The following is a 25,525-nucleotide window of genomic DNA, read 5'->3' as shown; positions in this document are numbered from 1 at the left end:
TTCAGGGAGTATTAAAACACGTGACCCTGCCTCACAAACCCATGAAAATGGGTCCTTTTCACTCTCTAGTCTTGTATCTCAAAGAAGCATACTCTTGCTACAAACAGATATGGACCTCTTTTGAGTTTTTAAGGGCCAAACATAACTACATCACAATGAGCATTCACATAATATCGTCTCCAAAGAGTGCTCTCCAATGGATGAAGGCAGTCCCTGGGTGACAAGAGCCTTGTCCTGAACGATCCCATGTGAGGTGGTTGTCTAGTGCTCTGAACACAGTCTCATGAAGAGGAAAATAAATAGAAATGAATAGGTAGAGAAAGACCCAATCTAATCCCAAAAGTCTCTTGAACCATACATCTGAACTACATGACATACAGTTGCCCTGTTTTGGGAGCCAGGGTTCAGTGCTGCTGAACATGGGGAGAAAGAGGAAAAGGAGACAGAAAGCTCTCTGACTCTCCCCTAAGTGGGAGGTAACACTAGCCATTTGTGAGTAGGGTCTACTGGCAAAGTTGTACCATAAAATCCTCATTGGAGAGAAACTCCATCATGTAGATATCTTCTTTTTTTTTTTTTTTTGAAAATTCACCACAGCCCTCAGAGGTACACTTGAAAAAGTACTGAGTGGTATGGATTTGGGAAAGATACAGGATAGCAAAAGGTCAAGCTGGAGACGGCAGCATGAGGGTCCCTCTCCTCCCTTTTCTTCTTGCTAAAGACCTAACATGCTAAACTGGAGGTCTACAAATATTTCTCAGTTCACATCGCTCTGTTTTCTCCATAGTTTTTTCATGGCACATGACCCTGCCTCACAAGAAATATCTAACAGCGGAGATCCAAAAACATAGAAAGACCTTATATCCTAACAACATAGTAGCCATTTGAGAAGAAAAATAAAATGTAAATTGTTAAGAAAGGGATATTTTTTATTTCATTCTTAAATAACCACAATTTTTAATGGGATATGTATATGTAGTTTCTCAAACTTTGGAAACAGACTGGACTCTGCCACCCTATTTCCAGCTCCACATGGATTTTTACATGGTACTGGCTTTTTATCACAGCAAATCCCGAAAGTCCTGCTTTGCAAAAATATGACATGATTGAAAGGAATGTAGTGATCTAATACTGAAACTATGAAATACCTTAAGCCAGTAATTCACATGGTAGCTGACAGATGCTGATTATTTCTGTTTGCCTCAAAAAAATTAAAATATCCCTCAACCTCCCTATGAATTCACTGTTACACTCCAGGGTGCCTCTGCGAACAGTTTGGGAAACTATAAGGCCAGACTCTCCCAAGTGTAATTAATTAAGAGTACTTTTGCTGTTTTACATCTAACAATAGAAAAAAAAATTTTAAGAGCTATGTGGCCTGCACTGAAATGGTCCTGGCTTGACCACTGAAGTCACCTCAGACCTACCCTACTAAAAAATGTGTTCCACCTTCAGATCACAGAAGCCTTTGGGTAAGTGATAAACTACCCAATAGCTGACAGTAAACTCCAGGACAGGAAGGAAAGGGGTGTGTTGTTGTTGGATTAGGTCACATTTTTTCTAACTACTTCATCCTTGGTATAAAGTAGGACACTTTTTAGAACTAAATTATGGTTTGTTTCATTTTCAGTAATTTGTATGTGAAGTAAGTGTTGACTCTATCTCGGATTATTAACTGAAAAAAAGATACCATTTGCATGTTTTATTTATAATCACATAATTTTGTATCTGGTATGCCTGAAAAATAAGATCTATGACAAGCAAAAAGAAGGAAGAAAGTTAGGCTTGTCAACTCATTCATCCATCCATCCATCCATCCATTCTTCAGAACTTCTTTTTAAGTTTCTATCACATTCCAAACACAGTATATGTCACAGGAGACACAGTAAGTAAGTCAGATACAACATGGCCTTTGTCCTCTTCTCAAAGGCAGCAATGACCTTCCTTTTCCCCATTCAACAGAAAAAATTCTGGCTTCTTCTAATCTGACTTTGCAGCAACATCTGACCTAGCAGATCATTCCTTCCTTCTTGAATTGCTCTGTTCACCTGGATTCCAAGACACCCTCTACCCTAGTCTTCTTCCCACCTCACTGGTTGCATCTTCTTAGTCTCTTCTTCTTCCTGATCTTTAATGTTGATTCCCTGTGGCTCAGTTCTTGGCCAATTTCTCAACTTCACTCTGTTCTTGGGTAAGCCCCTGTAATCCCATGACATTAAATATCATCTCTATAAAACTGACTCCCACATTTCTATTTCTGGTTCCCATGTCACTCCAGCACCTCAGACTTGTATATCCCACTATGTACTCAGCATTCCCATATAAAAGACTAAAAGGTATCCTAAGTAAAATATATTTTAAGCAGAAACTTGATCTCCAACTCCAATCCCAGATTTCCCCATCTCAGGGAATGGTATTATCATTCATTATATGCTCAGGACAAACACATAGAAGACTTCCTTCTATTCTTATTGTCCCAAAACCAATCCTTAGCAAGCCTTATTGGATTTGCTATCTCAAATCTAAACTTTCCACCAATATGACCCAATTCAAGCCACCATCTATCCCACCAAGGTTATAGCACTACATTATGCTATATGTTGCCTCTAAATGTCACTTTCTGAAAAATGAAGTGATTGAGCTAGAATGCAATATCCTAACTGGTTCCCCTCCCTTCCAGCCTATTGTCAACACAGGAACCATATATCCTTTTTTAAAATGTGATGTAAATCCTTTACTTAAAACCCTTCAAATAGTGCCCATCACACTATGCAATCTCTGAATTTCCTACTTCTTCTATGAGTAACTAAGTGGTCTAGCTATACCTAAATTAATTCAGGACCTATGTACCTGCTTTTCTCTCTTCTGGGAACACTCAAATTCTTTAGGTCCTCATGATTCTTCAACTGAATCAGAAAATCCTTTCCTAAGACACTCTTTCTAAAATATTCTCCTCATCCCTCTGAACTCCTTTATTTCACTTTGTTGATCCCATAGCCCTTATTGCACCATGACATCATATCTCAGGTATTCATTCATTGGTTGCCACTCCCATTAGCATTAGGTAAGTGCAATTATTTGTCACTGTTCACAAAGGCACACAGTGTGTTCTCAAATACACAGTGAAATAACATCTTCTACCCTTAGAGTTCACATCTTGTAAAAGATGAGAGAAAAACAACTTAATCTCAAAAGATCCAGTTATCTGATTTGAGAGTCTATGTACATCTCTTAATATGCTACTTAACATATTGGCATTTCTTATGTAACGGGCCTTATGTTAAAATTCTAGGCATGCATTATCTTACTTAATTTTTTATGAAGTAGGTACAAATATTATCTCTTAGAGTGGGTAACTCCCTTGCTTAAGATCCCAGAGATTTTGAGAGGCAGAGTAGGGACTGAATCTATGATCTATCACACTCCTTCCTGGTTTGTACCCTTAGCCACTACACTATGCTATATATTGCCTCTAAATGTCACTTTCTGAAAAATGAAGTGATTGAGCTAGAATGACTTCTAATGCTTCCAGGCTATTTCCTAACACAGGGGGGAAAATATTGTCAGTTGAGTTACTTGAAATTTTATTAAATTTTAAATCCCACAATAAAACTATTTAATCCAAATACAGTCTAATGAAGATTATTGGCCACATACTGATGCTAAAACATGCACACAGAGATTATGTGCCACGTTAAGATCATGAGGCATCAAATGAGATTCTTATCATGCCACTTCACCTTCCATATTACCCTCATTATGAATTCTCCCCTTCTAGCAATTATAATTAAACAAGAACTAGTAGAGGTGACAATTTTACAACCTGGAGTCAACCAAAGCAGAATACTTTAATAAAATTCATTTATTCTGATTCTTAACTTCATCTGTCACCAGGAAAATCAGCCACCTAGTTTATGCATAAAGGACCAAATCAACTCCCTTCCTCAAACATCCGGTAACTGTGCAGGATGTAATGCTTCTCACAGACTGACACAACTCTAAGAAAATTTTCTGGGACCCTATAGCTCAATTCTAAACCAACTCAAGACCTAAGAATAAATGCCATAAAGTCAGAGATGCATAAGTGACTTTGTTTCTTTCTTCTACTAACACAAACTAAGAACAAACCACTTGAGCATCTTATCAAGGTACCAATGGTCTTACTACCCATGCTATCTAGCAGATACAAATACAAGCCTATATTTTGGATAAACTCCTTTATCAATCTCATTATTATTGATTGTTTATGGGATGGATATAATCCACTATGATAGAGACAGACAACATAATAAATAGTAAAAATAAAATCACAACGCAGTTCAAAGATTAGAAAGAATTATTTGGAAAACAAGCTGAATCTGCATTCAATTTTACCACTGAGCATGAGCCAAAACTATTGTGTTGTTCTAAACTTATGAAAAAACTCTATCAATTATGACACTGGCAACTCTCAAAACATAATTTCAAATCTGTTTGGACTCAAAATAAACCCATAAATTTTATGAAACTTTTGATAAAGAGCCTGCAATATGACCCATTTTTGTACCAACTTCCAGGACTCAATTCTTTCACAAAAATCAAGGTGCTGGAAAATGTGGGGATGAGGAGGTAGAGAGAGAGAGAAAAAAAAGAGAAAGCCTGAGGGTAAAGGGCAATGCCATCACTTGAAGAATAAGAAAAAATATGTCCCCCATATACCCTTTATCCCTCCTTAACCTTATGATAAGGTACTTTAAGCCAACACAACTTATATCCCATATTCAAATCTGGTATCATTTTTGCTAGATTTTTCTGGTTCCTGGGCCTTTTTTGGTCTCTGGAGTAGATCTCCAATCTTCAGACCAAAGATGAGTCTACAGACAGGCCACCTATAAAGTGAAAGAGTATACAGCTCCCTAGGAACAAGCAAAGGTAGCAGGAAGAACCATTCTCTATTGACTAAACCTCCAGGGGGGAAAAAAAAGTAACTTATGCTTTCCCAGTTCCAGGAAAGATTAATTTCTGGATGAAGAAAACTGGAAATTTAGCAAAAAAAAAAAAAAGAACATCTGACCTCACAGTGTCCAAATAGCTGAGTAAAACAAGTCTTGACAATCCCTAGCTTCTTAGCTGTCAATAGTACTACACCTACCATGTCTATATCTGGCACATGTAAGGAAACTTTGCTAACTCATCCTGCAAAGCTGGCTTCCTCTCTGGCTCTTACTTCCCAAAGGGTGGCCAGGCTCCTCACACCACAATGAGAGCTAGAAAGAATCTCTGAAATCATTTCTTTTAAAAAAATTATTTTTTAATTGTAGTTGAACACGATACCTTTATTTTATTTATTTATTTTTATGTGGTGCTGAGGATCGAACCTAGGGCCTCACACATGCTAGGTGAGCACTCTACTGCTGAGCCACAACCCCAACCCTGAATCTTTGAAATCATTTCATTCAACTTTTTCATTTTACAAAGAGTCTAGATTACTAATGTGACTCCCTTAGAATCCCAAAGAAACCTACATTTTTAGCCTCATCCTCTGACTTACCAATCTACTATTTCTACTTCATTATATCACTGCTGAAGAAATGGTAGGATTTGCTATCTATCCATTCATCTATCCATAACTAAATAAGAACACAGGATTTCTTATGTACCAAATATACTATGTTGTAGTGTCTGAAGGCATATACTCTAGAGCCAATTAACTGGTTCATATCCTGGCTCTGCCACTTACTAGCTATGTGACCTTAAGAAAATTACTCAACTACATCTTAATTTACTCATCTGAAAAATGGGAGCAATTATAAATAACAACAACAACTAGCAAAATGGTAATCACCTCATTGGGTTTTGGGGCAGTTTAACTGCAATATGTGTGACACTTATACCTGAAAACATAAAATATCAAACATTGATAATAACATTTACCATATCATAAATCTTATGTAATGATAACTACCTTATCCTTTCAAATTTGATTAAAATGATAAAGAAGTCATGAAAAGGAATTTGAGGTCTCACTTTGTTTATTTTTCTGGGTTTGTTTTGAACTCTTCAAATGTACAAACTTGAATTGGCACAAAGCATTTTGAAAGATATTCAACAGTATGGGTTAGTATACTTTGCCTAGAACTAACTAGTCCTTTTATGTTATGCAATTTAATAACCACAATAGATGGTGGAAAATGTCCAACTAGTCACTGGTATAACCCTGAATTTTGCTTTGGGAATCATTATTGATTTGACATCCTCATATAGTACTCCAGGATCTGCAGTGATGCTTCACAGAAAAGGAGCCCATACCTGTTGTTTTGATTCTGAAAGAGTGGCTAGAAGAGCAGTTGGTCCCAACTCTTCAGGGTACTGGCTGGGTCTCAGCTCCAAGACTCCAGGCTCTGGTAATTTCCAGCCTCTTCCCTGTGATCCTCCAACCCTAGGTGGGAGCTGTTCCTGGAGTCACTGTCTATGAATTAACCTTACAGTTATCATGTGTGTGTGTGTATGTGTGTGTGTGTGTGTGTGAGAGAGAGAGAGAGAGAGAGAGAGAGAGAGAGAGAGAGATTTCAGTCTTCATTATCTGCTGAACATATTTCTGAGATTTAATTTTCTATGTTAAATAACTAGAGTACCTTCCTCCTTCCTGACAGAACCCTACTGGATATACCACTGGATGGATTTTTAGTCCAAGCTCTCACAATGCACAGAATCACCCCTTACCATTAAAATTGATAGAAAAGGGAACTCATCTGAAACTATAAACCTTCACCTGAAACATTCAAAGGAAGCTCTTCTTAATATCTAGTTTTAATTCTTCCACCTGAGCTAAGATCACCTGTTCTCAGCCAACGATGACCACCAACATCCTCTATGCTGCCCATACAGACTCTGTCATCTACACATATTGTATGAGAAGTGTGGCTTAAAGAAAGAAAACCCCAAAATTTTCTAGTTAAAAAGAGAGGAAAACCAAGACAATAAGTGTATTCTTTATCTATTGCTACATAGCAAATAACACAAATTTAGTGGCTTAAGTCTATATTGTTCTAGGATCTCTGTCTCTATGGTCAGGAATGAGCAAGGCTTAGCTGGGTCCTCTGATTCAGGGTATCACATAGGCTTTGATCAAGGTGTCAGCTATAGCTAGAGCCTCATCTGAAGGCTCAAAGGGGGAAGCATCTGTTTCCAAGTTCATGTGATTAATGGCAGAGTTCATTTGCTCCAAGATTTCTGGACAAAATCTTACTGTTCTTTTCAAAATAAACATATACCAGCCCATACTCCACCACACAGAAGTCAGCCTCAGTTGCTTACCACATGGGTCTTTCCAACATGGCGCTTGCTTCATGAGAGCATACAAGCTGAGAAGACAATGGAGAGTCTGACCAGAGACAGAGGGCAAATTTTTTGTAACCTAATGAATTTGCTCTCTCAGCCCATCTTTGAGCTAGGACATTGGTCATCTTCTGCCTTCAGATTCAGACTGGAACACTATACCAATGGCTCTCCTGGGTCTACAGCTTGCCAACCGCAGCTTACCAACTGCACTGGCTCGCTCATGCTCTCCCTCTTGCATTCATGCGACCCCCCCCCCCCATTGGTCCTGTTACGCTAGAGAGGTCTGACTAATACAGATACTAAGGAATGGAAAAAGCAATCTGCAAGAAAAGGAATGAAGTGGAAAAAGAAGCAGAGATAACAGATCACGTTGCCCAAAGAGAAGTGTGAGGAGGTATCATGTGCTGATAGTCTCTCAGAAGATCTAGTTGTAAAGCCTCCTCTTGGATACCATAAGATACCTCTGCTTCCTTTTATAACAAACCCCCTTTTACAGAAGCTAGCACAGTGGTTCTGAGAGTCTTGAACAAGGTACTTGGGAAACCAGTGTGATGCAGCAGGAAGCACTGCTCTCTTGCTCAGCTCACCATGACGCCACCAGGAACAAGGCTCACACCAAGCCTGGATTCAGTTCCCAGCTTTGCCACACATTAGCCATGTGACACTGCTAACTCACTTCATCTTTTCAAGACTTAGGTTTCTTAATCTAATGACACATGGGGTTTTTATGAGAGGCCTTGCAGGTTTGTGCCCTAGTTATGTGGCTGAGCAGCTTTGCTGGCTGTGCACCAACTAGCCCAGAGTAAGGCCCAAAAATTAGCCATTTCTCTATCTTTCCTTTCTAGTGATCTATCTTATTGCATCAAAGTCACTATTTTAAGCAAATAACAAGGGGCACTTTTAATACAAATCGACACAAAACACCTGCAACAATTTACTTGGCAGCTGTTTTTCTGTTTCAGCTTGCTCTACTTTTCAAAATAAACATATACCAGACTCTACCCCACCACATATAGTAGAAATTCTGCTGGACATAATGTATCTTTCAGGAAATTATTCTCAATTGCTAAGAGCCCAACCTTTTGAGTTAAAATCTATGCACCAAGAAAACAAAACAACATCTTATAGTGAGTGATATTTAGGGCTCTGGAGTCATGGGTTTAAATGCTCAGCTCCTCTACTAGGTGTTCCTGGGTGAGCTTGTTAATCTTTGTAAGCCTCTCTTTTCTCATGTTTTCAACAGGGATATTTCATAAGGTTGTGGAGGATTATGTTAGGCTATATAAAGTTCACCACAGTTCTAGAGCATAAAAAGTCCTAAATAATTGCTAGCTAGTTTATTTTCAATCCTAAAACAACCAGAAATTTATGTGTTATACATAATAATATACTAATAATCATTCACTGGTCCCAAGAGGTAATTTTGACATTGACTTATATCAGGCCAATCCTGTTAAGTAGGCAATTAGGTAAGAGTCTGAATCTAAATGCAATCCAACTTGTCCCCTAAATACAAGGGTAATCATGCATTCCAGTCTGTCCAGGATAGTTCTGGGCATAATTATTAAGAAGATCCATTATCATTTTTGAAAGTGATAATAAATGATATGCTTGCCCTAAATCAAGCAAAACCTTTAGATGGGAAATCAACTTCTAAAATATTTTCTTTTAGCTCAATGCTTATTTGTTATGGTTTAGATATTTTTTTCATTCTAGTTTCTGCAGCAAACTGTGAAAATGTAGTGTTTGGAGCTCTAAACATACACATCAAGAAGCTTTTCATACTGTCCAGCCTTAGGAGTCATAACTAAGCTGCAGACCTCTCTTCCGGAGGACTAGCCACATGAATGAAGAGGGTGGTAGATAAGCCCTCTCGTGCAGCAACAGGTCCTGTGGTCAGCAGACACATACAGTCCCACACCAGTTTGTAATCAAGGGACAACCACACTACTAACAGCCCCTGCTTTTTGCAGTTTAAACTGTACATTCACATTTACCATCTAATCCTTAAACACAAGTACCATTTCTTCTTCTACCATCATGCACCAGAGACTTGCATACAAGTGGGTAACAACCTGGAAAGCCAATCCATATGGCTCAAAGGTTGTCAAAGGACACTCAACCTCATAAGTACCCAAGATCCCCAACCCCAGCCTTTCTGGGCTTCTTAACTGTCACTTTCTATCCACTCTCATGGATGTGAAGACTTGGTTTTTGGCCTTGCCCCAGTTTGAACCCTGTCCTCCATCTCCATCCTGACTCCCTCACGCTATAATGTCCCACTCTATTTATCAGCATCATGAAACCAAAGCCAAAGAGATGCTTGGTCATGTTACTATTCAAGGACACATAGCCAGGTATGCCCTTTGCCTATAACACCCACTTGGCAATAAGGATAAGATGTTACCTCCATTTTACAGAGGAAGAAACTGAGGTAGGGAGGCCAAATGGCTTGCCAAGATCACACTCCAGCAAAACTGGACTGGAATATGAGTCTTCTGAGTCTAGCATCCCTGCTTTTTCTGTAAAGAAGTGCTTCTCCAAGTTCAATGTGCACTTGCAAGGTCAGCTATGTAATTTGTAAGGACCAGTGCAAAGTGAAAATGCTGGGTCTCTTGTTGAAAAAGTAAGAAAAAAAGTTTTCTTTCTTCTTCTAGGCCTCTCTCCTGACTTACTGGATACTTTTAAATTTGCTATTTAGCACTGGATTTCTTCCACACTAACTAGGTGCAGACCTTGTAAGGTATCCAGAGCCTCAACTACAACAGGCCCTATGAGACACTCCTCCCATCCATGCCTTGATCTCTGCTCGGGGAAGAAAGTAGCAGTGGACACCTGGAGGGGGCAGGAACCCAGTGGCCATCCTGGCACGTGGGACCACACATGAACTGAGACTCAAAGGCCCACCCCTTGAATGTTCCAGTGTCCCATCAGACTGCTTATAAAACACTGATTCAAAGATAAAATTAATAAGAATAACAAGACAGCAACCACAGAAGATTAAACCCCAAGTGCAGAGCATCTCTCTAAGCTTCGGACCCTGTGAAGTCGCTGATCACACAGTTCATGAAGCCAATCCAGAGCACATGAATCACCTAGGATCTTCTTAAAATGCACGTTCTTATTCAGTAGGTCTAGGGTGGCGCTGAGACTGTGCATTTCTCACCAGTGCTTAGAGGAGGCAAAGACTACTGGTCCTCTGGCTAGAGTTGAATTACAAGAACCTATACCCCACAAGATTCATCTTTTAACTTGTTTTTATGTCAGAGCCAATTATAGACCTTCTGCTTCTTTCATTATTCAAATAAGGCATCGAGGAAAAATATGTATTAAATACACATCCCCATCCATTGTGTCTTTATAATGTGGTGAGTCAGAAGCAACAAAATCTATTCACATTCATTCCATCCACCTGCCTGGGTATAGAGACCATACAGACAGAGGCACAAAGTACTCATGCATACACTGCTGTCACTCACGTGGCCATAACACAAAGGCTCCTTACCAAGCAGACAGTGCTCTCCAGGTTCCAGAGGGGCCAGTTATTGGAATCCATCAAGTCACAATGTCCACAACAGGAGCAAGGGCCCATTTCTCTCATGAGAATGATGGCTCAGTGGTTTGCATTTTTAAAGGCGTACTCTCTCAGGAATGGTAGCAATGTTAAATTCAAATGGCTAGAGGGTGGCCAAGGTTTCTCAGAACTCCTATAGTATGAGATCTCAAATCAGACTCCTCTTTCGAGGTAAACTCTACAGTACATAAAGAATGAGGTGGCCAACAAACTGAACCTCAGTTTCTTAATTTCCAATATGGAGCCAATTAACACCCTACCAAAAAGAATGGTGCCTTCGATCATATCACAGGGAAAAATAAACAGGAAAGTTTGTGAACTACAAAATACTATGCAAGTCCAAGGCTGTTCCTGTCTAACAACCTTTAAAAATGCTATAGGTGACTAATGGATGTTACATTTCAGTTTCAAGTCCTGTAGCATGGGGGGAGGGAGGAGGTTGTTAATGGAATGCACTGTATTCTTTTAAAGGTGGAATGTTACCAGACTGACAAACCTCTTTTATAACCAGAACAAATCGTGCCTACCATTCAGCATTACTTGGAAATCCATCATCAATTTGATTTACACCCAGCATCAATAAATCACACAAAGTAGACCCTGTATAGCTCAGGGAGTAAACAGAAGTAAACATTGTGTTTCACCTGCCTTGTTGGCAAGACCAAATGAAAACTCTGGCCACCTCAATAGGAATAATGCCTTTGGTCTCTGGCTGGTTTGGTTATTTTGGGAACCATTTATGGAATATTAACTTTATTTGCTCTAATTCTGCAGGAAGCCGCATTGGAAGTACAAGGAAATATAAATGATTAAAAAGCCAAAGTGGAAAAAAAAAAGCAGCCAAATATTTTGCCCCAACATTCTTTGCTAATATCTTAACTGTATCTCTCCCCACATATGGGGCCCCATTTGCTACTCTTGCAGATTCTAATATGGCTACATTCAATAGGGTGTACACACTGCTGTTAGCAGGCTTCTTTCATTGTCTGTTGTTTTTCCAGGAATAAACATAATTGAAGGAATGCTACATTTTAAATCAGTGGCAGTATTTTAAGTTTTATGATGTGGCAGTAGGAGAAAAACAGGAGGTTCACTGACCTACTGAGGAATCAAAACACTAACTTTAGGTCCAGATTACAAACCAACTGAATTAGCCAGCCACAAACAGTTAAAAATAAAAAACTTGATGTATTATTTAATGTACATTAATTTTTAGACCTCCCAGTCTCACACAATACATTATCTTTCTTAAACCAGGTCTTTACAAGATGTACACACCACACTTAAGTGACACAAAAGAGTTTTTTAATCCCAATTAGTTTGGTGTGCTTTGTTGATATTATTCTGTTTTTTTTTTTTTCTGACCAACAATAATGAATAACCCACAAGCGCTAATGAATAACTAACTCCCTTTGTCTCCAAGGACAGCAGAGCCCAACAAGAAATGTCAGGGCCCCTGAGGTAAAATAAAAACCTTTATAATGAAAATCTTCCCAATTATATAGTCCTCGGGGTACTAGGAATGTAGAATTGTCTTAAATATTTAAATAGTTGTGTCAAATGTGCTTAAAGTGGGGATCATAAAACTGATTTCCCAGATGCTTTGAAAAATGCATTCCTACCAGTCTAATTACAGTGAGTAACTGTTGGAACAGGAAGTAGGGGGAAATGCTATTATTGGTACAACATAACTGGGATCATTTGCCCACAAATCCTAGCAAGGCCAGTAGGCTGCCAACTACAGAATGTCTCCCATGCTCACACAGTGGCTCAGATAAAGAGGAGCACTCTTATCTCACAGCATTAAAAATTTACATGGAGTAAGCAATCAATTTTAAAACTAATTTCTACTATCTTATAAATGTTGAGCTAAAAGTAGCCCTTTCCTCTATTGTAGGACAGAACAAATTAAATATACACTGAGGTTGCTGGGAACCAGGGTTTGTGCTGACTATAAGATGCAGAGGTATGGAAAAACTCTCATTTTGCCTTTTAACTGGAGCGCATTATCTTTTTTTTTTTCTTTCTTTTTTTTTTTTTTAGTTGTAATTGGACACAATATCTTTATTTTATTTATTTGTATTTGGTGCTGAGGATTGAACTCAGGGCTTTGCATATGCCAGGTGAGCGCTCTACTGCTGAGCCACAACCCCAGCCCTAGAACGCATTATCTTTTTATAATATATTTCATAACAGTTTGCGGAAAGGGCTTAGAAGCAATGGCATCTTACAGTCAGTAAGGCTCTACATCTAAAGATGTCCCAGTAAGCACATCTTTCACACTTTTTTTCCAAATACCATTCCCTCACAAAAATTAATGATTTCAGTCAGGTCTGGGGCAGAGAAGTACAATTGAGCCTAGAACATCTTGTTATGCCTGAAAGCAAGGTAATGCCTAATAGGAACATGTTAAAAGGACACAGGAACTCACTTCAAGAGGCTCCCTCTGGCCAAATTTGGGACAATTCAGACACCAAAACAATGATAGCAACAAAAGATAGCACAGTAAATTATTAAAAAGAGAATCCATATGTCTATAACAATTCTCAAAACTGGGGCAGAGAAACTCTTCTTTCTAGCATAATATCAGCTAATAAACACAGAGGAAATAATAAAAGAAGGAATTCACTATTAGCAATCACCAAGGTAGAACTGATTCAGACAAGGGTCAGCAATGGAAGCTATGAAGATTGCTAGAGAACAGGGTATTCAAATACGAATTACTGATTAATTTTGAAAGGGAAAGTGTCCTTCACAATGTGGTGATCTGGTAACATCCCTTTAACTAGGCAATCAAATGTAGCATCACAAATCCCAGGACAAAGAAGTATTTAGTGCTTCTAGGTTTAATGCAGCGGGTAGTTCACAAATCACCTATATAGGCTTCTTGCCCAACATGGTTAACCTAAATGCAATCTCCAACAAATAATCTGACAAACTAGACTATATGACAAGAGGATCCACCACGTAAACCTTTAAAAATACCAACATATTTTGTCATGAAACACAAAAAAATAAGGCAGAGGAAGAGTGCTGCTGTAGAATAAGACCACAGAGATGACAACCAAATACAACACATGATCTTTGATTCAATTCTGGTCACAAAAAAAAAAAAATACATATAAAGAACATTTAGATGACCAAGTGGAAAAAGAAAATAGTTTCTAAACAATCAATGGAATAAAATAATATAAAATTAATTTGATATGGACTATATTTGAACTTTATATAAATAATACTATTGTATCAGTTAAATTCCTTGGTTATGATGAATATTTTTTGGTTATGCAACATGAAGATGCCTGCCTAGGAATCAGGGGTTGTGGGGCCAGGGGGCTGTTACAGTGTCTACAATTTACTTTCAAGGGGTTCAATGCACTTCAAAGAAATAAAGGTGGCTGATAAATAGAATAAAATATACTCTAATAGAACATAATACAAAATAACATAAGGCAAGATTAAACTTTATAAAGTATTCAGAAACAAAGCATGAATTTTACTTAAGAAATAGCTTATGTAATGAACAGCTAATTAAATAGGGGAGAGCAAACTGTTTGAAGGGGGACAAATTAGGGGAGAACTGTCCTTTTGTCTTTTGGCCTTTGTCCTTCTTCCTTCCTCTTTTGCTCTTCTCAGAATGCAGACTCCAGGCAGGGCTGGAGTGAGGCAACCACTGTGCAACCAAGACTATGGAAAACTCTGTGATCCCGGACCTGACACAGCCGAGCTGCCAACCATTCGCAACAAGCACCCACCCCAGCCTTCTCTTTGTATGAGAAAAATCACCAAGTCCTATAACAAAGGTTCCCAAATGCTCTTAGTGTCTTGGGAATTTTTTCACAGTGCCCCTAGGCCAAAAGAAACACCTAACAATTGCATGTATTAAGTTAGCTAGGTGTCCACACTTAATGGCCTTTATGTACTAACAACTGTTTGAAAAAAGTAATACACATAAATTAAAAGTAATGTTATTATTTTATTCCTAAATAATTTCAATTGCTAATGAGATATGTGTTCCAATTGTGCACTCTACACTACTCACACCTTGGAGTAAGATTGGACATCGCCATGCCATCCTCATCATTTCCTGCTCATACTGATTGTCACTTAATACTTGCTACTTTTTCAATTGTGGTAAAATATACAAAACATGAAAATTTACCATTTTAACCATGCACTTGAAAGAAAAAGAGGTGGCTTAAAAGTAGAATAAAATATACTATAATAGAACATAACACAAAATAATGTAAGGCAAGATCAAACTTTAAAAACTATTCAGAAATAATGAATTTTACTTAAGAAATAGCTTATATGATGACGGGCTAATTAAAGTGGGAGAACTGTATGGGAGTCCTGTGAAAACTGTACAGATCAGGTTAATACATTCATATTGTTGTATAACTATCACCATTATCCATACATTGCCAGAATTTTCTCATTCTCCCAACTGAAACTTGGTAGCCATCAAACACTTACCCCTCATTCCCCCTTCCCCAAGCCCTTATGCAAGCACCTTCTTTCTGTCACTATGAATTTGATTCTTCTAAGAACTCCCTATAAAATAAAGCATACACTATCTGCCCTTTTTTGATGTGGATATTTAATTTAGCATAATTTACTCAAGGGTTTTCTGTGTTGTAGCATGTGTCAGAATTTCCTTCCCTTTAAAGATTAATATTCCATTGCATGTTTATACCATATTATACTTATCCTTTAATCCAGTAATGGATCCTTGCTTCTATCTTTTGGCTACATGGATAATGCTACCATGAAGATGGTGTACAAAGTACTTGCTATTTTTTTAATAATTGCAACTATGGAAAATGTATCTTTGCAAAGATAAAACCTCACCAAAAGGAAAGAAATAAAGGGGCTGATGAATAGAATAAAATATACTCTAATAGAACATAATACAAAATAACATAAGGCAAGATTAAACTTTATAAAATATTCAGAAACAAAGTATTAATTTTACTTAAGAAATAACTTATGTAAGGAACACAGTAAAATTTACTACTGAAACTATCAATCTCCTCAAGCTAGTAATTTGCCTGGTATTCAAAAGATGTCATGCATCTTATATTCCTTTCAAAATATAAAATGTTTTTTATGCTCAAGTTCTCTGTACCACACCAGTGACCTTAATGCACTATTTGAGAACACACTATATGATGTTAAAACTATTGTTATTTGCATTCCAGTGGAGCAGATTTTACTCCTTAAGTACTATAAATATTCCCCTGCCAGATGAATACTTCTCATAAGGCTTCCTTGGTGATTCTCTCCTTCAAGTCAGATGCTCATCTGTGTGACAATCTTTAGGTGGATGAAATTGTACACAGCTCCACTACCTTCCTAAAAGTTAGTACAACCACTCTTCAGGCTCACAGGATGCACTGTCTTATCCAACATCAACTTTTTTCTTGCCTTTGGACTCAAACTTGCGAAACACTGGCTCTTCCTGGTCTTGGGCATGCTAGACCAAGGACTACACCATCAGCTCTCCTAGTTCTCAGGCCTTCAGACTCAGACTAGAATAACTATCTGTTCTCCTGGGTCTCAGTTTGCCAAGCTACCCTGAAGATTTAGGGACTTGCAAGCTTCCATAATCCTGTAAGCCAATTCCTTATAATAAATCTCTCTATATTCACTTATATACATTTATATAAATAAATTTATCTTTTTTAATAAATTTAATAAATTTATCTTTTAATTTAGATAAATGTATGTAAGTATATACACACACATGTATATATACACACATGGATATAAATATACATCCTATTATTTTTGTTTTATCTGGAAAGCCCCAATTAATAGTCCCACAGAGTCACATGTTCCACCAGTGTCCTAGGAGATAACAGCCAAACTCCTTGGCATGTCATTCATAATCCTTCACTTGCCTTCTACTTATTCCTCTCCAGACTCATCTCTTACCAGTCTCTGTACACTAAACCCATGTAGAACTAGGTAAAAGTTTATGAAATGCCCCAGGTTTTGAATGTGCTTTTCTCCCAGCCCAGAACAATTTCTAGACAGCCCCCTCCACACATACATGTGTCACGTACGTATGCATGTGCACACACACACACACACACACACAGAGGACATACACTGTACAATTACAAGACTGGCTCCTCACTCTGTAGGTGTCTACCTAAATATCTTACTCTCCTCCTAGATCCTCCTATTAAGCACAGACCAGAAATCTCTCTCAACAGTTGCCATACACTCTTTCAGAACCCTTACTCTGTTTTAACTGTCCATATATTTGCCTGAATCCTCCACCAGCCTGAGGACAAGGACTAGGTTTTATTGGCTGTTGTATTTCCAGAACAGTAGCTCATCCAAAATATATGCTCAATAATTATTTGCTGAATAAATGACCGATGAAGTTCAAACAGTCCCAGATAATCAGTTACTGACTTAATTTTGGAATTGTCAACCAAGATTCAAAAAGGACACATTCAGCTATTTCTGGCATCATCCAGACCACTGATGGTATCCAAGCTGTAAAGCCAGGAAGAAGAATAACAGAGTATCTTCAGTTCCTTACCTGTGCCCATGCACACCCCAACCATTTCAATCCAAAACATGTACTATAAGCTAGCAAGCTGAGCAAGGAGCCACAAAGCTCACAGGAAGAGAAGCAGGAAGCAGCACTATTTTTTTTTAATATGCATTCCAAGGTGTATTGACCCTGAGAGTTCACTATCACTTAAGTATCTGAAGCATTTTTTCACCATGATTATAATTATAGCCATGTCTGGTCACCATCAAAGCAATATTCCCAAACTCCTTGCTGGCTGGTGCCCTTGAAGTTATTTATTCTTTCCAGACCTAGTGCCCTTATCGGTAGATCAGCCATAGTATACAACTGAGGGCTGTTGTGAGGAATAACTCAGACTATGTACTGGAAAGCACTCTACATGCTGCCTGACACATGCTAAGTTATACTTTAATAAATTCAAGTTATTAATATTATCACCATTATTATTGTCAGTCAGGTTTATAAACACAAGTACCTATGAAAGCAAGTTACAGTTGACTAGTCAAGCATGAGCTGAAAGATTTTACTGGGCCTCAGCCCCTGAAAACCCAAACGCTGCAGTTTGATATTAAGGAATTAACTTGCCATGCAATGAACATAGCAACCTAACAATGACAGAGTTATTGTGGATATAGCCCCCAGGGAAACTTTTTCCTATACTAAATATCAGTACCACTAAGAAATAAAACAACTCAAAACCAAATCTAGACCAAATATAAATAAATTTTTAAAAAAATGAAAAGAAGAAAATAAAAAACTACATGTGTATTTGGTGTTGTGCTTTGCTTAGTGTCTGTGTACAAATTCACAGACACTAAGACAAACAACTCTTTGGCTACTTGCCTGATATAAATCATTATTCACCTTAATTAACTGAGTGAGTGGCTATTCAGAACGAGGCTCTTAATTCTATTTGATGATGTGAGTACTTTTAATAAAAACCTTACGACTAAATGCTGAAATACCTTAAGGAATATATAATTGTTATTTTACATAGCAAAGCTGTAATTTACACGGGATACATGGTCTTTCTCTTTTTATCCTAAATATACGTACAATCTGCAATGTAATTTCATTAAGTCAACATCAATTTCTAGAAAGAGTGTGTCATTCAAATAATTTGCTATTCTCCAACAATTATTCTTTAGTTTAAAATATATGGTAATTCAAACACTATTAAGATAAAAGTACATTCGCTCTCTATATTTCAAATTAATCATTTTCTAGTTCTCCACAAGTACCAAACACATCTTTTCACTATGCTCTTCCAGCTTGCTTTCTTCCTGTTACTAGCTATATATTCAAAATTATAGGTTTTGCTCTTAAAATAATTTTTCTTATCATTTACAGTTACTGATTCGTCATTTATTGGTTGTTAAAATATTCCTCCTTTTTTAATCCTTCTCCTTCCAAACACCACCTTTCTTCGAGCACTTCTAACACTAACATAAATGGCAGTTCCAGTCGCCTGTCTCATCACCCATGGCCTGTAGAATAGAGCCGCCAGTGAGCCAGGGCACAGCTATAAGTATCTGAGGACAGGATCTTTCTAATCTTTCTCTGGCCCTTCTGCCACCACCACCCACCCTATCTCCATATTTTGAATCTTTCTATTCTACTTTCCACTCTATTTCACAGTCCAATGAGGTATATCACACATGTGCCCAGCATCTACCCCAACAGACACAAGCCCCTTTACCCAGCAAACTTATATATCATTATGAGACCATGAACTTTGACCCTGAGATTGAATTATCTATCTTCCTAATTTTTTGGCAGGAAAGAGACTGGGGGAGAAAAACTTTCCATTTTTTAAAAGATCCCAGAAAGACAATCCTACCTTTCCCAGGATTTGGAGAAAAAGGGTTTCCAAACTCTTGCTGCTTTGGCTTTAAAGTGTGTGACCCTGACATGCCTCCAGCCTGGGTGACCTGGAATCGTGGCTTCCCATTGGTGAGCACTTGTCTCCTGGGGCTCAGGGCAGGCAGGTGGACAGAGCTCTCAGTCAGGGTGTTCTGAGGAACCATCCCTCCTCCTGAGGGCATCTTGAGGTGGAGGCTGTTAACAAGGCTTCCAATAGCAGGGCTTGGTGTGCTGCCACAGGACGAGGGGCCAGGAGTCCCCGAGTGGGCTCGGATGGGAGGAATATGTTGGCCACTGACCATCCCAGGCCCCTGTGGGGTTCCTGATGTCCGGTGGAGACTCATGCTGCATGACCTTCCATTCATTCTGAAAAACCTGTGGCCAGGATGGTCAAATATCCAATGGCACTAATGACTCCTTTCAGGCAAAGTCCAATAAGTTATCCATGGTGTGGGTTATAAGCCTGTTTAAAAAAATAAATGCGGGCATTTTTTAAAGTAAAAATAAAAATAAAGTACAGTGAAGAGTTTTTAACCTCTGTAGCATTTTAACCTCTGTAGCATTCATATCAGGAAGAAAAGAAGCCCTCTTAGCAAAATGACCCTTTTTTGTAGAATGAAGTTCATCAAATACATGGCTCATTGGCAGGTACTCTCCCCTTCTGTATTCATGGTAGATATGGACTATGGATCACTACCTTGTTTTGTTTGCCAGTGAGCCCTTCTCAGTACAGTGCTTGGCAACTATGACCAATCAACTGGTGCCAGCCTGAAAAATGAAACTTATCTTGCTGCCTGAAGGATCTGTCCATACTAGTTCACTTTTGTACAGTGGTTTTTAGAAAATCCAAAAGCATCACCTTCCTGAGCTATGAGACAAATGCTACAAAGTTCCTGGTAAACAAACACAAAGCAGACAAGGCCTCTATACTAGATAATAGGAATATTACACCACCTCTGATCTTCAGTCTAAGAGCAATCTTTTCACAATCTCTCAATTTACAAAAGATTAAATTCTGGGCTTGAGAATATTGCAAAGGTTTCATAAATCCTTATATTCAAACATTCACAGAAGCATTAGAATTTTGGTTCTATATGGATCCTACATTACAAGAACAGAAATAAAACCAACACAATACTCTAACCTTCCACTGAAGTCCTAGAAAAGAGAAGGCTGTGCAAAATGCCTTATAGAAAGCACAAGGAAAGAACAGTCCTTCTAACAGTAAGATATCCAGTATGTTTACAGTGCAAGATGTATTGGACGTTGTCCAGTCTCATGACGTTTCCTATGCAGGAACCAAGAGAGGGACTGACATTAACACAGGACACCATCATCTATCCATATGTGATACTATCAGTTCTCCATTGTTCTAAATTATCAAGGAAAGCCCTTCCCTCTCTTGAATAATGTGTATGCAATGAGGTGGCCAAGTGCCATGGTAATGCCACTACTCTAAATGTTTGATAGACACGTTCATAATATGTCTTTTATACTGACAAGATAGTTATGGAAAAAAGCCAAAGTTGGACAAACACAAGAAATAAGGACAGCGTATAAAGAAGAAACATTCAGATGTTCTCAACTGGATGATTCTCACTTTTGCTGTGAGATCTCCTCAAGGTCTGAAACAAACATTTTCAACTCCACTTCAAAACAAATGACTCCTTAAGTCATCAAGGAAAGAATAGTAAGGAAGGAAAACTTCTGGTGAATTTTTTTTCTTTTATAGTTTCCAGAAAGTCAAATATATTTAAGTTTCAATTCAAGTGTTCCATATACCTTCTGCAAAATTTACCATATGTGCCTATCTTGAAGAACTTCAAAAATAATTAACAAAATAAAACCTGGAATGTTTCCTCATTTTCACCAATTCTATATTTTGCTAAGAATTCCACTGGTCTCTCACATTCAACACTGCCTTTCCATCCAGTCCTAGGAAACACTCAAAAGTACTCCTCAAAGTCCAGTCTCACTCCTGCCCTCCCCTGCCCTTCAGGCCCTTTGAAGGACCGACAAGTTCAAGTTATCCAAACTAAATGATTCATTTATGGAAAATTAAGAAATAGACCCTGATATCAGACTGGTTGTAAAATTTTTTTTAACACTGGAAAGATTCCAGTGCCTTTTTTGTTGTGACTCTGTAGAAGAATCCAAGTGTATTCCCAGCCAGTCTGTTGATTCATTTATTGGTTGATCATGAGCAAGAATCATTTAATATCTTCATGCTTTGCCAGATAAAACTATTCTCGACTCATTGATAAAATAATGTTTTCTGAGTGCTCTGAGCCCTACAAAAGAAATCACTTATTTTTGTATCCACCCAATAAAAATGAAAGAAAAGGCAATGAAAAATGTCACATTGGCAATTTTTTTGAAAATGAAGAATTGTTCAACATGACTGGAAATATGAGTCACTAAGACCAGGATCCAAGTGACAAGTGTCTGCAGATTTGCAGACTGTGGCCATTTTCAGGTTTTTAAAAATAAGGGAGTCATTTTTGGCAAGAAGATCATACACAAGCAGGAATTCTCATCAAAAATTTGGATAAAAACACCTAAGTAAATACTTAGCATTAGGTTCGATCATTAAAAAGGTGAGTCTGCAAGAAGGGAAAATAATTAAAGTGCTGAGAACTTAATTAAGTATCAGGCACTCACACCTGTCTGACTTGCAATGATTTTCTTTTTTTTATAAACTGCACTCCTGTTTTAAATAGCTTTAGGTTGAAAGTAAAAACAACAAGAAGATGTACTTAAATTTTATTACTGAAAAGGCAGCAGCTAAAAAGTAAAGTAACTAATACCAAGAAGAAAAAGCAACAGGTCAATGGCATGTGAGCTGAACAAGACCTCAAGACAAAACTAAACTACATGTGAAAATATACCTAAAATTCTCATCTTCTTATTAATGTGCCAACAGATTTTTTTCAAGCATTAGATACCAGAATGCAAATATAAATTTTGTTTATTCTTATTATAATATGTTGTATACTTCTTAGCTAAGCTATAAGAACAGGACAAAATTTTAAGTCTACATGGTAACCAAAGAGGAAGAAATTGCTCATTTTTAAGGACACATGCTTGTAGAGTCAAATTTAAAAAGAGCACTCAAACAGTCAAGAGGCCAGAGTTTCATTTCTGGCAAGCCATTTGTAATGTGTCTGGACTTAGAGATTTCATCCCCAAATGTTGACTATGATCATGTGGTCTCTTGACTTTCTGTTATTCCAGATAATTGGAGTATGAAAGATTAACTAAAATATCCACTGACTGTAATCAGGAATACATATGTAGATTCTGCTGCACCTAAGGCTCTTAAATCTAGGGTGACTGGGGAGACATAGAAGCAAAAGTAATGTCAGTGTCGACCAGCTCCATCAAAGCAAGAGCAGACAGGAAGGTTCTCCTGCCAGCAGCATGCAGAAAGACAACACTAACCAGGAAAAATGAGTCCACTCATTGCAAAGAAAATAAAACCACAACTAATTTGTAAAAACACCTAACTGGTAGAATTCCATGGGAAGAGTCTCTATTTAAAAACTTGATCAAATTCCTCAGCATTTTCTCCTTTTGTCCTCCATCCAACTACTCTACCCCAGGCCACCACCCAACAGAAAAAAAAAGGAGAAAAAAAAAAAGAAACTAAAGAAAAGGTATAAATTTAGGACATTTTAGATCTGGTGTATTGACACATTTATGTTTTTATACTCCATTGGATTGCAGGACAAAAATGTTCGTTCAGCTAATGAGTCAACACGAGAGTTAATAAATCTTTCCTCTTGACCATTTTCAAACTCTTAAAACACACTCCTGTAAATCAGGTCAGGGAGGAAATGACTTAACCCCTAAGGAAACTAAGGCACAAAACCATTTAAAATTGCACTATTTTCTGGAAAAGCATGACTTTAATCAAAATATAAAATCATAACTCTACATTCTACCTAAGGTTCCAGGCACTGTTCCTCGTGGATTAAGAAATTAAATAAACGGAAGCAATGTTAACTCATCCATTCGAGAAAATTCCAAAAACACAAGTTCCATAATGTCTATTTACAGCCAAAGGCTCTTTCTTAGCAAATATCATTAATAGGCTCATCTAGAGTCATAATTCATCTGATGAGCCAGTTAATTATTAATTTTCATACATCATTTCATTTCCTTAGGCTACATTTAGCCTCTGTTACATTTTCCATTCCTTATGCCACAAGTATTTCTTACTCTGCACAGAAAACCTGATAATGAAGCATAAAATACTGGTCAGGAAAGAAACTTCTCCTAAGTCTGTATATATGTGTTTATGTCTAAACCATCTCAAATAGAGTTCTTATTGATTCTCCTTTTTCCTCCCCTTTGGATTAATGATTGTATAATTTCATTAACACAGCCTTTTCAACTCAGCTGCCTTGATCGTTAATAGGCCTGTGATATTCCTGTGGGTTTCTCTTATTACAGCTTTTGTAGCCAGAAGAATATAGAAATGAAAGCCTATTGATAGATAATGTAAGTTATTCTCATGCACAGCTACAGTGTGAAGCACATTCTGCAATTCAATCAAGGACAGATAGAGCTGAATGTTCTTAGATCCCAGGAGTTCATTTTAATAAGCAGAATGTACCTTGTCCTAACACAGGTGACTGACTCCTCAGAAAAGATTGTATAAACAAAAACCAATCATGTAAGTCATTTTATTGGCAACAATATAAACACAGCTATATTAGATGTCACCAATAAATCAAAATTATTCTTGTCTGCAATTTTAACAAGAGGAAAGTGCAAACATGTGCCTGTGGAGCTGGAGGATATTGTGGAGGAAATGTATTGGATGTGTACAATATCATTTTTCTAAATTGAAAGTGGAGGGTCCCACGTTATAATAAAGTAACCCACAACAAGGTATAGTCATCATTTCTAGGGACTCATAACTTTATCCAGTGAAACAGAAAAATTCACAGAACTGACAAAAGAAGTTACACAAAAACAGAGCTAAACTCCTCATAATTGAGGTGTGGAGCAGAAATGCAAGGAGCTTATAACTAATAACTAGAATGTATAGACCTTTTGACTTGAGTGCTCCCAAGGTCTAATGTTGGTAATTATAAAAATACTGACACATTTATTCTGAGCACCAAGATGTACAGATGTTACTCAAGCAATACAATTGCCAATAAGATGAAATCGAAGAAGTTTCACTCTTAGTTACACTAACTAAAAATTAGTGTTTCCTCCAGAGATTCTAGACCATTCTTCCAAACACCCTTCAGAAAAGAAAATGAATGTTATGGATATCACCTAACAGAAATCCTGACTTTCATTTATTTGTGGATTCTAACCCTTAGCTGATAAGAGATAGATGTATTTTCAGATTTTTATTTTTATATTTTATAAAATGTCCTCAAAACTGAAAATCTTTCCTGAATATTTGAAGTGAAACAACTGGCAATACCATTTTAAATTTTAAAATAATATCTATGATATTAAAATTATAAGCAGTACGGACTGGAGGTGTAGCTCAATGGTACAGTGCTTGTCTAGTATGCATGAGGCCCTGGGTTCAACCTCCACCACCACAAAAAAAAAGAAAAAGAAAAAGAAAGGTAGCAAATTTGGATATGACAGAACAGGAAAGAAGAAAGGAAGGGGAAGAAAAAGAAGAAGAGAAATGACTGAGTCAAATTCTGAAGTTTATTCCAATCAGTCCATCCCAACTTAAAACTCAGAAGGAGCATTGAGAATCTTCAGCACAATGATAGTGATTACAGACTGTTGGAAGAAATTCAGAACCATCAGAAAAATACTGCTGGAGGGCAATTTTAAAAGTTCAATAACTTCTCTTAGAATCCACTTTCCACACTTCAGTACACCTATATAACTCTCATATCCTCCTAGTTTACTAAATGTCATTCATTTTAATAGTAATTACTTAGAAGTGTTTCACTTACTTTGCCTCAGTCATTAACTCATCAATGAGTACAGAAAGGTCTAGAAAGCTGTGGCTCTACCAAAAATGGCAAAGGAGAGGGGGATGATTAGGGATTTCCCTTGGTCAACCAAAAGAAATCATTCAAAATGAAAATGAACTTGAACCAAAAAGATTTTTAAGCTAAAAAAATAAATTCAGAAAGGTAACAACACCTTGGCCCTGTCTAGGTATGACTATATTCTAAGCTCCTAGACCAATCTTTTAACAAAGTGCTCTCTCTGCAGCAGTGTTTTTC

The 25,525-nt window shown here is 37.6% G+C and overlaps 1 protein-coding gene across 12 annotated transcripts in view; it reads right to left on the bottom strand.

Moving 5' to 3' along the window:
* Window positions 1–25,525, bottom strand: part of GLIS3 (GLIS family zinc finger 3) — a 441,268-nt gene that overhangs the window by 408,145 nt on the left and 7,598 nt on the right. For 5 of the 12 annotated variants that reach the window (XM_081281071.1, XM_081281074.1, XM_081281072.1 and 2 more), the window contains one exon: window positions 19,285–19,770. The exons of 6 other annotated variants lie outside the window; for them this stretch is intronic. In XM_081281071.1, coding sequence (XP_081137197.1) covers window positions 19,285–19,672 — 388 coding nt within the window. In that variant the 5' untranslated portion in view covers window positions 19,673–19,770. Of the gene's footprint in view, window positions 1–19,284; window positions 19,771–25,525 lie in introns of those variants that run through there. One more of the 12 variants, XM_081281069.1, reaches the window with a different exon arrangement.

The sequence above is a fragment of the Spermophilus citellus genome (genome assembly GCF_964194105.1).
Source record: "Spermophilus citellus genome assembly, chromosome: 2".
Taxonomy (NCBI): Eukaryota; Metazoa; Chordata; class Mammalia; order Rodentia; family Sciuridae; genus Spermophilus; species Spermophilus citellus.
Note: the sequence above shows the minus strand (reverse complement) of the source record. Positions and strands in the feature narration are given on the sequence as shown.